Source organism: Staurois parvus, unplaced genomic scaffold (assembly GCF_062004578.1).
Source record: "Staurois parvus isolate SC_StPar_1 unplaced genomic scaffold, SC_StPar_1.0 ptg000114l, whole genome shotgun sequence".
In the NCBI taxonomy this organism is placed as follows: Eukaryota; Metazoa; Chordata; class Amphibia; order Anura; family Ranidae; genus Staurois; species Staurois parvus.
In genome coordinates, this window is record NW_028317910.1 from 4,482,983 (window position 1) to 4,497,040 (window position 14,058).

The 14,058-nt window shown below is 41.5% G+C and overlaps 1 protein-coding gene across 3 annotated transcripts in view; it reads left to right on the forward strand.

The window, feature by feature from the left end:
• DDX11 (DEAD/H-box helicase 11) overlaps positions 1-14,058 on the forward strand; it is a 131,457-nt gene that overhangs the window by 85,758 nt on the left and 31,641 nt on the right. For all 3 annotated transcript variants that reach the window (XR_016311937.1, XM_089671751.1, XM_089671750.1), the window contains exons 12-14: positions 2,113-2,192; positions 12,209-12,253; positions 12,684-12,751. Coding sequence is in view for 2 of the 3 variants with exons in the window: in XM_089671751.1 (XP_089527877.1) it covers positions 2,113-2,192; positions 12,209-12,253; positions 12,684-12,751 (193 nt within the window). In the remaining variant the exon portion in view is untranslated. The remainder of the gene's footprint in view (positions 1-2,112; positions 2,193-12,208; positions 12,254-12,683; positions 12,752-14,058) is intronic.

Consider the following 14,058-nt stretch of genomic DNA (forward strand, 5'->3'; position numbering starts at 1 on the left):
TGAATGAAGGCGACCCTTATGTGAAGATGAAATTAAAGTGTATGTAGACCTTCTCATGAACTGCTCATTTTGCTCCCTTTTGATCTGCTGAATATACTATTGGTGTATATTCAGTACATGCCAAAAAAAATGTCTGTTGATCCTGAAAGAAATCCAGCACGCTCACAACATTCTGTGCTCTCTGCATTCTTACCTCAAAGATTGATATGAGCCTTGCCTTGTTCGTCTTTTCACTGAAACTGTCTTTTGGCCTATAAAATGTATGCTGTTTTATATTGGAATACAGTCAAGCCCCTTAATTGTCTACCTTACAATACATGCAAGCCCTCAATCATCTACTTTAAAATGTACCCAATCTCTTAATTATCAACATTACAATATAGCCAGGCCTTCAATCATGCATGTTACAGTAAAGCCAAGCCCACAATCATCTCTATCACAATATAGTCAAGCCCTCAATCATCTACATTTTGTTCCTCAGCTCTAGTAGCACAGAACATAGGATAGGGGAAGCAGGAAAGTGTTTTTCACTGAGAGGAAAGGGTAATCTAAAGTGTAACTGAAGGCAAAACTTTTTTTTTAATTTTGGATAGAATAAGGGAGGGTTATAATGCCCATCAGTTTGTTTTTTTTTTTTTTTCCATCTCTGTCCCACTGGGGAAATCTTCCTTCACTTCTTGTCCCATAGCAAAAACAAAAAGTGAGAGAATCCAGTTGTGTCACCAGAACTGGTGTCCTCATTGGAAGATTTCTCCTCTATTCGTGTTCTGATGTCAACCCAAAATTTTAGATGTTATTTAACACTCGCTTACATTCACTTTTTTTTTTCTGGGGGCATAGACAGCAATAAAACCTGACATATGTTCAAATCCCTCTCCGTTCTATCGAAAAAAAGTTTTGCCTTTAGTTACTCGTGACGTCTTGGCAATAAGCAGTCCTAAAACATAACCTGCTGGAGTACAGCACTATAAAGTGATAAAAAAAAGTGTGGGACTTGATTTGGGCGTCCAACAAATTGGTACTTCATTTTTAGCAGCTGTAAACGAAGATTCTGGAAGATACAAAATGAAAGCAAAACTTTGGTTGCTGGGGCATTTAATTTTTGTTTTATCTCATAGTTAAAGTGTTACAAAACCCATGACCCTGAGTTCACTATATCTGGTCTCCCACAGTACATACTACATATGTGCAATTATTGTAGTAAATATAAACTGCTAAGTACCTTTTCTCATTAGCAACATATAGTAGTCATGTGACTTCTGTCATTGTCCAGCTGAGCACTGGTTAAGGCTTGTAGGAGGTGTTTTCATTTTGCTCTGACAGTCCTACAAGGTTGCATGACCCCTGACCCTCTGTATGTATAGTGCTGATTGGCCCTGTGCAAAAAAAACAAAACTCTCTAGCAATATACACTAAACTGAGCATGTGTAGAGTGGCTTCTAGAGCTCTGTACTGTCAGCAGATGGGTTGGGGACTGTGGAAGAAGGGGAGGATAAAGGAAGACAGGATCAAACAGCCATTTTACACAATGCAGAGGATTAACCCCTTAGGTTCCACAGTGAGTATAACAAGCATGCTTTACTGCATATACAGACTGATTTTACTGTTCATAATAAGCAAGCTTTACTGCATATACAGACTGATTTTACTGTTGTGGGCTTAGTAACACTTTAAAGGAGAAGTACAGCCAAAAAACTTGTTTGCACTGGGAGCACACTCCTTATCCCCAGCAGAGTGACCACACTGTCACCGAGAGCAACTAGTTACTCTTTATGAGTGGAAGCAAGTAGGGTGGGCTCTCGATCAGATGATCAATGTGACAGCCATTGTCATGGGAAGCCCATGTAACACCTCTGACATTAAAAATGTATAAAAGTCAAGCCTCTGCAATCCAGAAAAGGTAAATGTACTGTAAAGAAAAATATAAGCACTTTTGGTAGTGAAGGAGGCACATATAGAAAATATACACTTAGATTTTCCTTGCTTAGCTTTATTTAGGTAAATAAGTGCTCATCTTTCATGGATTCCCATATTGTTGGCCATGGTTTGGAGTTATGAATGAACAAAGAGTTACTGGGTTACATTCTCTCTTCCTTTTTATCTGTTTCCCAGGAGTCGTCTCAAAGCTAAAAACCTGATGTACATAAAACAGATTCTGTTCCTTCTGGAGAAGTTTGTGGGCACCCTGGGAGGTGAGCTTCGCCACACTCTGTGCTGGAATCTCATTAAGAATAATGTGTCTTCTCAGGGTCTTAATTCATATCCCAAACCCCCAGGGAATGTAGTTGTTCTTTGTTTTTTATAGCCTTGTAAAGCCATTGCTTCTTCTTTGCTTAGTAGTTTTTAGTTATATACAGTGTGTTCACAGCAGGGAATGTCTTCATAGTGAACTGAGCTGAATCAGTCCTTGTGGGAACGTAGCCTGCTACATCTCTAGAAAATATGGTGATGGTGTATAGGAGGGAAGCCTCTTTTTAAAGTGGACCAGATATATTTTTCATACTTAATGTGTTAGTGTAATACTTTCAGGTATTTATTACCTCTCATAGAGATTTCAGTACTCCCTCTGGCAATGCTTTCATCTGCTTTTCTCTCCAGAAGGATGGCTCCATCTTTGTTCAGGCATCTTCCAGAGTTACCATCTACTTCTTGGACTGGAATGCCAGCTCCAAGATGACACAATCTTGTAAATCCTGGTGCCTGTGTAGTTCTTAGCTGTGTTCAAAAATGTCTAACACAGTTCAGTCCCTGCTGTGTCCTCTCACCTTGTGACTTGCTATGTTACATTCTGATCACAGGTGGAAAGGACACTTAGGAAATGCTGTCTTCTGCCTGCAGCAGACTGGTGGTATCATTACAGCCTAGGCAAAGTTATTGGACTGGTGCTCAAGGATGGCTTTTTAATGATAAAAGCTTTTCTGAAAATACTGTTACTGTAAATTGTGACAGGTCAAGATTGTTTTCATGGAATGTTATAAATGAATGTCTGCTTTATATAGTTTTATAAAAAAAAAAAAACTGAAAGCATTCCAACTCATTCATTTTATGAGTAGCATCAGACCTTTAGCAGCATTGCTTCCTTTGCACACTTTGGTTCAGGTCACTTTAACCCTTTTGCTGTCATATGTCAGCAGCAGCGAGGAGTTTTACACACTCCAATTTGGCTTTCAGATGGAAGTGATCAGGTGTTTCCACACTTCATTAGAACACTCACGTTTTGGTCCCCTATGTGATGGAATTAGAAGTTTAGTGAAAAAACACCTTCTTCCTCTGGTAGCACACATGAGGGTGCAATCCCAAGCAGGGCTGTGTGCGTCTATTGACACAAAAGTGTAGATCAGCCCCGCCCCTGCTCCCTCATAACATGATTTGATTGGCAACAGCAGAAGCCAGTGACTCCCACTGCTCTCACTGAGACCTATGAGGAGAGAGAGAGAGAGCAGTGCTGGATCGAGATCAGCCTCAGGTAGGTATTTGGAGGGGAGCTGAACCTGAACATTTTTTTTTTCCTAATGAAGACAATGCTTTAAGGTAAAAAACTTTTACCTTTTCAAGCATTGCCTATGGAAAAATTAGGGTACCAAAATTTGTTGCCATTTCACAGGCACATGCAAGGTTTAAGGTTTAACATGTTGGGTATCTATTTACTCTGTTTAACCCCATCCTTTATAGTTAATTTTAAAAAATGGGTAATATGTTGCATTTAAGTGCTCTAAAGTTAACTTTAGTCTGTATTTTTACTGAAATGTTGCGCTTGAAAAAATGTTAATATTGTGTGACATAAAGAATTAGAACTACCATTCTTTTACTTTCCAGGGTCTCTGCTTTCAGAAAATATGTTTTGTGGGTCTTGCGTAATAATCAATCCTAAAAATGTTTGGTTTTGTGTGTTTGTCAAAAAAAAATATGCAAAACCGGCTCTGACAACAAAGGAGTGAAGGATTTTCCAACTATGATCATGTTAACTACTTGGCAACCGTGCTATAGCTGAATGACGTCTACAGCACAGTTGTCCAGTTCTGGGAGGGCGCCATATGTTGCCCTCCCAGAACGCTCACCCGGCGATCTCCGTGATCGCTGTGTCCAATGATGGTGTCCAATAAATGCAGTTGCTGGTTATCAGCTGCTCTTTCCTCACGCTGTCATAGCGTGAGGAAAGTACTGCCGATAACCGGTAATTGTCAGAAAACAAATTGGCACTGATGATCAGTGCCCAGCAGTGCCGTCCAGCAGTGCTATCCATCAGTGTCCAGCTGTGCCACCCGTCAGTGCCCAGCAGTGCGGTCAGTCAGTGCTGCCCAGCAGTGCAGTCTCATCAATGCACATCAGTGAAGGAGAAAAATTAAATTTTATAATAGAAACAAAGAAAAACTTTTTTTTTATTAACATTTTTTTCTTTTTTTTTTATAGTGCAAAAAATAAAACACGCAGTGGCAATTAAATACCACCAAAAGAAAGCTCTATTTGTGTGAAAAATATGAAAAAATTCATATGGGTACAGTGTTGCATGACCACGCAATTGTCATTCGAAGTGCGTCAGCGCTGAAAGGTGAAAATTGGCCTGGACAGGAAGGGGGCAGTAGGCAAGTGGTTAAGTAAACCTGTAATTTGCCCTTTCAGTCCAAAGTGACAGGTACCCTGTGTTTAGGATGGACCTAATCATTCCTGTGTGAGTTCATACACTGGGGTGACACTTCAATGACCTGGGTAAGACTTAAACAAGAAATTACATTTCTCAGGGCTGGCTGTTTGCATTAAATACTTATTTGCAGGAGAGTCCTGACAATTGCGCGGTCACGCAACGCTGCACCCAAATTAAATGTATGTCCTTTCCCCCCCCACGAATAAACCTTTTTTTTCGGTGTTGACGTCTGTGCGTTTTTTTTTGTTTTTTTTTGTGCTATAAAAAAAAAGACTAACAATTTTGAGAACAAAACAATATTTTTGACTTTTTGCTATTAAACATGTCCAGTAAAAAAAAATTAAAAATCAAATTTCGTCATAAATTTAGCATGAAACTTTTAGCATTTACAAATGGCAGTATATATACTGGGCTTTTTTTTTTTCTTTTTACTAGTAATGGTGGCGATCAATGACTTGCAGGAGTGCGGCTGGCATTCTGACACTGGGGGGAACTGACTTGGTGACACTGGCATCCTCAGTGACACCAATACAGTGATCAATGCTAACAAAAAGCACGGACACTGTACTAATGGCACCGGGCATGAAAGGATTAACATCTGGGGCGATCAACGGGTTAACTCTATGCTGTGTGTCGTTTTACATTTATGTCCTGTGTGTGTACTTCACTGTAAGCGCACTGCATAGCAGTGTGCCGGAGCTGACAGGGAGAACTGTTTTGTTTACTAACAGTTCTCCCCCTTCAGAGATCCTCGGCAATCACCGGTCCAGTGATTGACAGCCGCAGCGCAGGTAGGGCACGCACACGCCTCGCGCGGGCCCCCTACCCGGAAATGCAAAATCACGTATTTCTACTGTGGGGCGGAGCTAAAGCAGTTAAAGAGGTGGAGATATACCTGAACAACATGGGAGAAGTCAAAGATCATTGAGCACAGTGTCGCATTGTCACACCTTATTTAAACCTCTAATTAATCAGGTGGTGAGGAGGCAACAAAACCTGTTAAACACACTCAAATTGCTTTTCGGCTCTTAGTTTCTTTCGGCAGTAGCACCCTTTTGGGCTTGTTCACAAGTAAAGGGCGGGTTAAAACCCTGCGGTTGAGCCATGGTTTTACTGTCCCCAATCCCTACCCCCTTTAGCTGCTGGGGCAGCAGTCAAAGGTGTACATATGCCGCAGCAGGAATTAGTGGTTGTAAACCTAAACACAAATTAATCTAATCCTGCAGTTGAATAGATTTTACCTTTTACTAAGAATGTGAGCTTAGTTTGGTATCTTGAAGCAATCCCCTTCTCCAGAAATCCCCCCTGCTCTTCTGAACAGAAAAAATCCAACACAAGCAGAAAAATGGTGTCGTCACTCCCCTTCTCCTGTGCGTGACAGGCTATGCTGAAGACAAGACCAGCAAGAGCCTCCATACAATACACTGCAAAGGGGTGGGAGAGCAGGTGTCCTCTACCTGCTGGTCTCTTCCCTCACAAGATCGAGAACTCTGCACCAGTGATTTATGACATAGATCGGCATCACTTCAGCAATGCTGTAGTTATCTTGGTAAGGCTGCTGACAGCTGATTATTGTCCTGCTCCATTTGCAGCATCTAGCTGTTTAAAGAGTTTTACATGAGAATGTTTCCTGGCCCACATTGCCACTTTAGGCTGCAGGATTCCTAGGTTTTTTTAACATTAACCCCTTCCTACCAGCTTTCTCCTGATTAGCACAGATCCTGTGCTGTAAGCAGAGCTGACGTAGTCACTGGCACCTGTATATTCCCCTGAATGCACTCAGGAGACATGCTTGCAGGCATAGAGATGTCATATAGCTGTGCACGTTCTTGAGTCGGGGCTGGAGGGTGTGTATAGCTGAGGGATTGTGTGACATCTTATCCCCGCCTACTATTCTCTGGTCCTAAGCCACACCCAAAGACCAACAGTTTTTGGAGGGCTGAGACAAGCTATGGGAGCGTTTCTTACAATTTTATTTATTTCAGGTACTTGTATAGCGCCATCAATTTACTCAGCGCTTTACATAAAGTATCTCCCAGAAGTGAGTTCACCCCTCACATTTTTGTAAATATTTTATTCTATCTTTTCATATGACAACACTGAAGAAATGACACCTTGCTACAATGTAAAGTAGTGAGTGTACAGCTTGTATAACATGTAAATTTGTTGTCCCCCCAAAATAACTCAACACACAGCCATTAATGTCTAAACTGCTGGCAACAAAAGTGAGTACACCCCTAAGTGAAAATATCCAAATTGGGCCCAATTAGCCATTTTCCCTCCTCAGTGTCATGTAACTCGTTAGTGTTACAAGGTCTCAGGTGTGAATGGGGAGCAGGTGTGTTAAATTTGGTGTTTTTGCTCTCACTCTGTCATACTGGTCACTGGAAGTTCAACATGGCACCTCATGGCAAATAACTCTGAGGATCTGAAAAAAAGAATTGTAAAGGTATTACATAAATATGGCATAGGCTATAAGAAGATTGCCAAGACCCTGAAACTGAGCTGCAGCACAGTGGCCAAGACCATACAGCAGTTTAACAGGACAGGTTCCACTCAGAACAGGCCTCGCCATGGTTGACCAAAGAAGTTGAGTGCACGTGCTCAGCGCCATATCCAGAGGTTGTCTTTGGGAAATAGATGTAGGATTGCTGCCAGCATTGCTGCAGAGGTTGAAGGGGTGGGGGGGGGGGTCAGCCTGTCAGTGCTCAGACCCTACACCGCACACTACATAAAATTGGTCTTATGGCTGTCGTCCCATACAAACATACTAAGGACATGGATTACTGGAACCATGTCCTGTGGTCTGATGAGACCAAGATAAACTGATTTGGTTCAGATGGTATCAAGCGTGTGTGGCGGCAACCAGGTGAGGAGTACAAAGACAAGTGTGTCTTGCCTACAGTCAAGCATGAATACCAACATGTACTGTGACATTCTGAAGCAGAATATGATCCCCTCCCTTTGGAGACTGGGCCCCAGGGTAGTATTCCAACATAACGACACCAGACACACCTCCAAGACAACCACTGCCTTGCTGAGGGTAAAGGTGATGGACTGGCCAAGCATATCTCCAGACCTAAACCCTATTGAGCATCTGTGGGGCATCCTCAAACGGAAGGTGGAGGAGCGCAAGGTCTCTAACATCCACCAGCTCTGTGATGTTGTCATGGAGGAGTGGAAGAGGACTCCAGTGGCAACCTGTGAAGCTCTGGTGAACTGCATGCCCAAGAGGGTTAAGGCAGTGCTGGAAAATAATGGTGGCCACACAAAATATTGACACTTTGGGCCCAATTTGGACATTTTCACTTAGGGGTGGACTCACTTTTGTTGCCAGCGGTTTAGACATTAATGGCTGTGTGTTGAGTTATTTTGAGGGGACAGCAAATTTACATGTTATACAAGCTGTACACTTACTGTGTCACATTGTAGCAAAGTGTAATTTCTTCAGTGCTGTCACATGAAAAGATAGAATAAAATATTTACAAAAATGTGAGGGGTGTACTCACTTCTGGGAGATACTGTATATATATATATATATATATATATATATATATATATATATATTGTACATTTACATCAGTCCCTAACTCTCAAGGGGCATACGATCTAAGGTCCCTAACTCCCATTCATAAATACAAGTGTATTAATTTACGGCAAAAAGTGAATTTGTTTTATATTTGGGTTTATAACCACTTTAAACCCCCTGCAGTTGGTGGGTGCTACCGCCTGCGATTGCGACCTATTTAAGTAAGCGGGGCAACTTTGCAAGCGCCCTGCAACTGCATGCTTCTGCAGAATCCAAGGCATTAAAGCAGGTGGTGAGAAAGCAACACAATGCTGCCAACTTTAACCTCTTGTTTGCTGTATTGCGCAAAGTTGCAGAGCAGCCTTATTCACTTGAATGGGTCATGCTTGGCAGGTGCTGCATCCTCCAATCATAACAGGGCTTAAAACTCCTGCTGAAGCTGTGACATGTGTACACTCCTGGACACTTCATCTGCAGTTAGGGCAGGGGTGGTAAAACCACACCTTAACTGCAGGGGTTTACCACCCCCCAAACTGCAAATATAAATGAACCCTTACTGTTCTGAGCCCCCTATAAGGCTGCTTTCACACTGATGTGCTGCGGTTTAGTTGTACCGCCGGTGCAGCATAATGTATCTGGGACTTTCCTGGGTTAGCTACACATTGCCATAGACTTCTATTATATCCTGCACAGGCATGGTGCAGTTTCTGAAAGCGCACCAAAACTCCTGCATTCCGGAGTTTTGGTGCGCTTTCAAAAAGTTCACCAAACCCTTAAAATATAATAGACGTCTATAGTTAAGCGCAGCAAACCCGCAGGAAAGCTGCAGGTACACTGCACAGCACCCACGGTGTGGGTAAACTGCAGCACATAAGTGGGAAAGCAGCCCTATACTATTATGCTCCATGTATTGCTTCATAATCACCTGAAGATCTCTTCTTTTCTGCTGCTGGCACCACTCTGGAGAACGCCAGCTGGGATAAGAGGTGGAGTGCAGTTGGTGTCACTCCACATGGGACAGGAGCCAGCACTACAGAGAAGGCATGGCTTATGTATCTCTTGCTCCCTACTACAGCTCCAACTTTACTAGTCCCTCTGCATTGCACTCTGATGCTCTGGTGGGATGACAGGTCAGCAGGCCCAGACCAAGATCTACCAAGTCATCTGGCCGCAATCTACCAGTAGATCTACTGGTTGCTGACTCCCGCTTTAAAGGAAGATGATAAATAAACTAAATAGGTTAATGTTACAGCTTTACACAGAGCAATCATACATATGTTTTTGAATCTTCCAACATACCCTCTTCATATGGCTCTAATGCTGCTAATTAGTAAATTATTACAGCCTCCGTTTATGAGTGCAAGCTGAAAACAGTTGTTACTAGCAGACCCACTTAGCTGCCATGCAGCCTGGCACCAGATACCTGGCAAGAGCACGCCGGAGCTCCTAGCACTAGGGAAGCGCACAGCAAACAGTAGGCTGTGATTTGGAATCCTCTAATCCTGCAGAAGGGACGCAGCTCTTGTCAGTATGCATTTGGGGTTGACACAACAGATGGTGGTTCCTGGAAGCCGGCTCGCTGAAATATGAAATGGCTGCCATTTTCTGCATATTGTATTGTAGAAAGCTGCCATGTCTGTATTAGAGTTTATATTTGATATTAAAAAACAAAAAAATCAACCCAGGTTTTACCTGTTTTCCGGGTAATATGAAATTTTAAAGGAGACCTGGAAATTAAAGATTTTTTTTTATAGGGAACATGTGAATTGTGCCAGAGTAGTACCCTGAGAAATTTGTCAGCTGTTTGTACAGAGCAGTCGCTGCCCTGATAAATTGATTTCATGACTTGAAGGAGTGAATAAACAAGCTATAGAATGTTTTTTTATAAATTTACATGGAGCTCCTTTTTAAAGTGAAATGGTTCTTTTTAGACTTGTGAAAGAATCTGAATGTTCATTCTTAAAGCTGAACTCCAGCCTTCTCTTCAGTTTTTGTACAGTTTGATTTGACTACAAATTGCGTGCTTCTCAATCTGCAGTAAACGTTGCAGCCCCCTCTTTTCCTACTTGGAAGATAATCAACGTTACCTCACCCTTTTCCTCCCCAGCCTGTCTGCCTGTGGCCTTCCTCATTGGACTTCAGTTATTTCAATCACGGAGCCTCAGCATTATGTGGGCATTACCTAAGACAAACTCAGTCTTTCTAGGATCTCCTTGACCGATATCAACTTCAGAAAGGCATTTTGATGTTTGTATAACCCCTTTGAAGAGCCAGCCCACTGCTTGCATCAGGGTTGAGGGCTCTTGAAGGGAATACTGAGGCAGATTGCTGTTATGTTTTCAGGAAGCTATGGACAGCACCCCTTACACCAGCCATGTTCTGCTTGCATTACACAGAGAAGCACTGAGACCCAGTGATGACATCACTGTGTATAAAATAAGGTGTATAATGAAAATGGGTAGTTTTATTTTAAAAATGTCATTAGCTGGGGGGAACCAGGGAAGGCAAAATATAAGCAGAATAAATTTCAAACGTATCTAAACCCAAAAGCAAAATCTTAAAGTTAAGTTTTAGTTTTTTATCTCTACAGCTTACTTACCTGTAATGAAGTATGTCCCATAATGTGTGGGCTGCTGGATTCTCTAGAAAGCATTACTTCAGGTTCTGTTCCTGCTGCTAAACTTCAGGTGTTGTGAGGGTTAACAGCTTCAGGTGTGCAGACTCAGCTGCACTAAAGATGATCTGACAAGAGCAGGTCCCCTGCTGCCCTCTCATTGAGAAAAGTTGGTTCACTGATTACACTGCCTGTAAACATGACCTGTGAATAAGGGAGAGAACTTTCCCCCATTCACAGGCTGTGTTAAGCAGTGTCCTCTCTACACTAGCTTTTATTTTTAAAGCTGAAAGTTGAATTTTACTTAGAAACAATTTGAAGAGGCAGGATTTTTAATGCAGAGTATACATACTAGAATACATAAAGTATTCTTACCTGCAGTGTACGCTGAGCTGTACATTCAGAGCTCAGTGTACATTTTCAGCATCTGCTGTGATAAATGAACTCCCACACATGCACAGAAGTGACCGCAACCAGCCAATCAAAATGGGTATTTTTCTCCCTTAGTCTATCCAAAATGAAAAAAAAAATGCCTTTAATTTTACTTAAAGGCTACTTAAGGCACACTGATCCACTTTTTTTTAACACAAAAGGCATAGAAAAACGGAAGAAAAAGTGTGACCATGTATTCTTATGGAACTCTTCACAGTGATCCATTGCGGATCAGGTGTGTTTTTAAAAGATCTTCTTGCTGCATTTTTTGGGCAGGTTTGTTGCGGTAAAAAAAAAATGCACCAAACCCGCACCTCCCCATTGAAATCCGTTGACTCTCTCCACCAGACACCTTCCCACCCTTGGAAACAAAAGAAATGTTAATGAGCAACTCACACCAAAGCTAATCTCAACACATACTGCTGTCTCTGCTTCTACTCTCTGCATTTCTCTGAAATAGTTAATAATTTACCACTTTTCAGTGCATTCTGGGCATTTGGGAGGTTCAACTGTGCTTATCTTTAAAAAACACTTCAAAATGCAAACACGCATAAACGCGGTATGCAAACCCGGCCAAACAGACTTTTTTTAACCTACATTTTCCAGCAGTCAGTTTCCATCTTTCAGAAGTGTCCCATGTACATGGGGCCTTATTCCAAAGGGAACAAAAAAACCATTTCTGTTACTGCTTAAAAAGTGTTAGCTGGAGCTATGGTTTATTTATGAATCCTTTATGTAAAGTCCATCTAAATCTACGGTCCATCCGATGCTATCCTCTCCAGATAGAGAAGCAACCCAAAAGCTGGCTGTACACTGTGCGAATTTCACTTAGTGGCTGGCCCTGCCAGCCTTTCTGTATTTGGCAAAAGTTGATCAAATGAAGGAGCAGATTCTGCTTTCAGTCTGCATGTAACCTATTCATGTAAATGCACATAAGATGCAAGTTTCTGAGTTCATGTATCTATTATTATTATTTTATCCTACCCTACAGGTAACATAAAACAGAACCCAAACTTTCAAAAAGTTCCTCAAGACGGTAAGTGAGAAACCATCAAATGGTTCAAATTTTCTTTTTTTTTTTTTTTTTTTAAACAAGCACTTATGACAATTATAAAGTATGCACTAATATATGGTATGTAAAGAACGTTTGTAGTTATGTTCTCTGTATCCCTTTGAGAAGATTTTCCTTCACTTCCAGTTCTGGAGACACAACCGAAGTGACTAGAAATCTGCTCTTAGACAGTCGTCACTCTAACAGTTTCTCTGCATTGAAAAATTCCCCCTTTCATCCTGTTTTGGTGAAAACTGTAAACTTTTAGATTTTCCATCACTTTCTGTACCCATGTCAATGGTCTCCAGAACAAAAAGAGGATTAATCTAATGGAAGTAATGCAGATTCACTGTTTTACATAACGACCAGAGCATTCATTTGTGAACATAATTGACATGCCATGTTCCTTCTTTAGGCACCACTCTGAAATCCATCAACGATTTCCTGTTCTACAGTCAGGTTGATAACATCAACCTCTTCAAGGTAATTACATTTAAAGGAATGATTTTGACAGGACCCCCGACTGTTTAAACTCTTTCCACTTATAAAGGAAGATTGTTCATTAGTCTGCATCCCTTAGCTCATTAGTGTGCAGAAGACAGATTAGGGTAGTGTGAAGTCTGAGCTGTGCAGAGACCGATTGGTGGATAATTGAGGTTTGACCATAAATGTCCGTTCAGTTCTGTGCATACTATGTCAGCCCTAGTTGGAAGAAGAAAAGTGCTTAAAGTAGACTTCTTGATACAGAGAACCATATCCTTTGAACAGTGCAAGAAAACTCAGTGGATATGATATAGCAGTGACAGTAAGCTCCATGCAACTGCTCTTATGCAATTGGCTCACTTTTTTGCTTTTGTTCCAAAATGCTGGTGGCTCAGAGGTAGCCAGCATATTAGTGGAGGTGCAAACTATCACTGGGCAGCCCTTCTGATGATGGCAAAGTCCAGAGAGGTTCCTGTGAAGCTGTAACCCAGTGATCCGACACATGAATAGATTAGGATAAATCTCTGATGATGTCAGAGTTCAGATGGGTTCCCGTGATGCTGTAAAAAAATCTGGGTAAATAGGCACTCTCTTGAAAGTACATTTTCTTATACTGCTTCCTTTCTCGTGTTACTTAGTACTAATGAATCCCTGTTAGTGAGCCAAACTTTAAATTGTAAAGCGGAGTTCCAGGCAAACCACTAAATACAATTGTGTATACAGTGAAGGAAATAAGTATTTGATCCTCTGCTGATTTTGAATGTTTGCCCACTCACAAAGAAATGATCAGTCTAAAAATCGAATGGTAGGTATATTGTAACACTGTGAGACAGAATAGCAACAAAAAATTCAAAAGAAATGCATGTCTAACAAATGATGCACTGATTTGCATGTTCATGATGGAAATAAGTATTTGATCCCCTTCACAAAACATGACTTAGTTCTTGGTGACAAATCCATTGTTGGCAATCACAGAGGTCAGACGTTTCCTGTAGTTGGCCACCAGGTTTGCACACATCTCAGGAGGGATTTTGGCCCACTTCTCTTGGCAGATCCTCTCCAAGTCATTAAGGTTTGGTGACTGATGTTTTGGCAACTCAAACTTTCAGCTCCCTCCACAGATTTTCAATCAGATTAAGGTATGGAGACTGGCTATCCCACTCCACGACCTTAATGTGCTTCTCCATGGAGGAGAGTTTGGAATCTTATTGTTTGATAGCCAAAGAATAGCCAAAATGGCAAAGACTCAGCCAACAATTTGCTCCAGGGTGATCGAAGAAGATCTAGTTACCTGTGAGAACTATAAC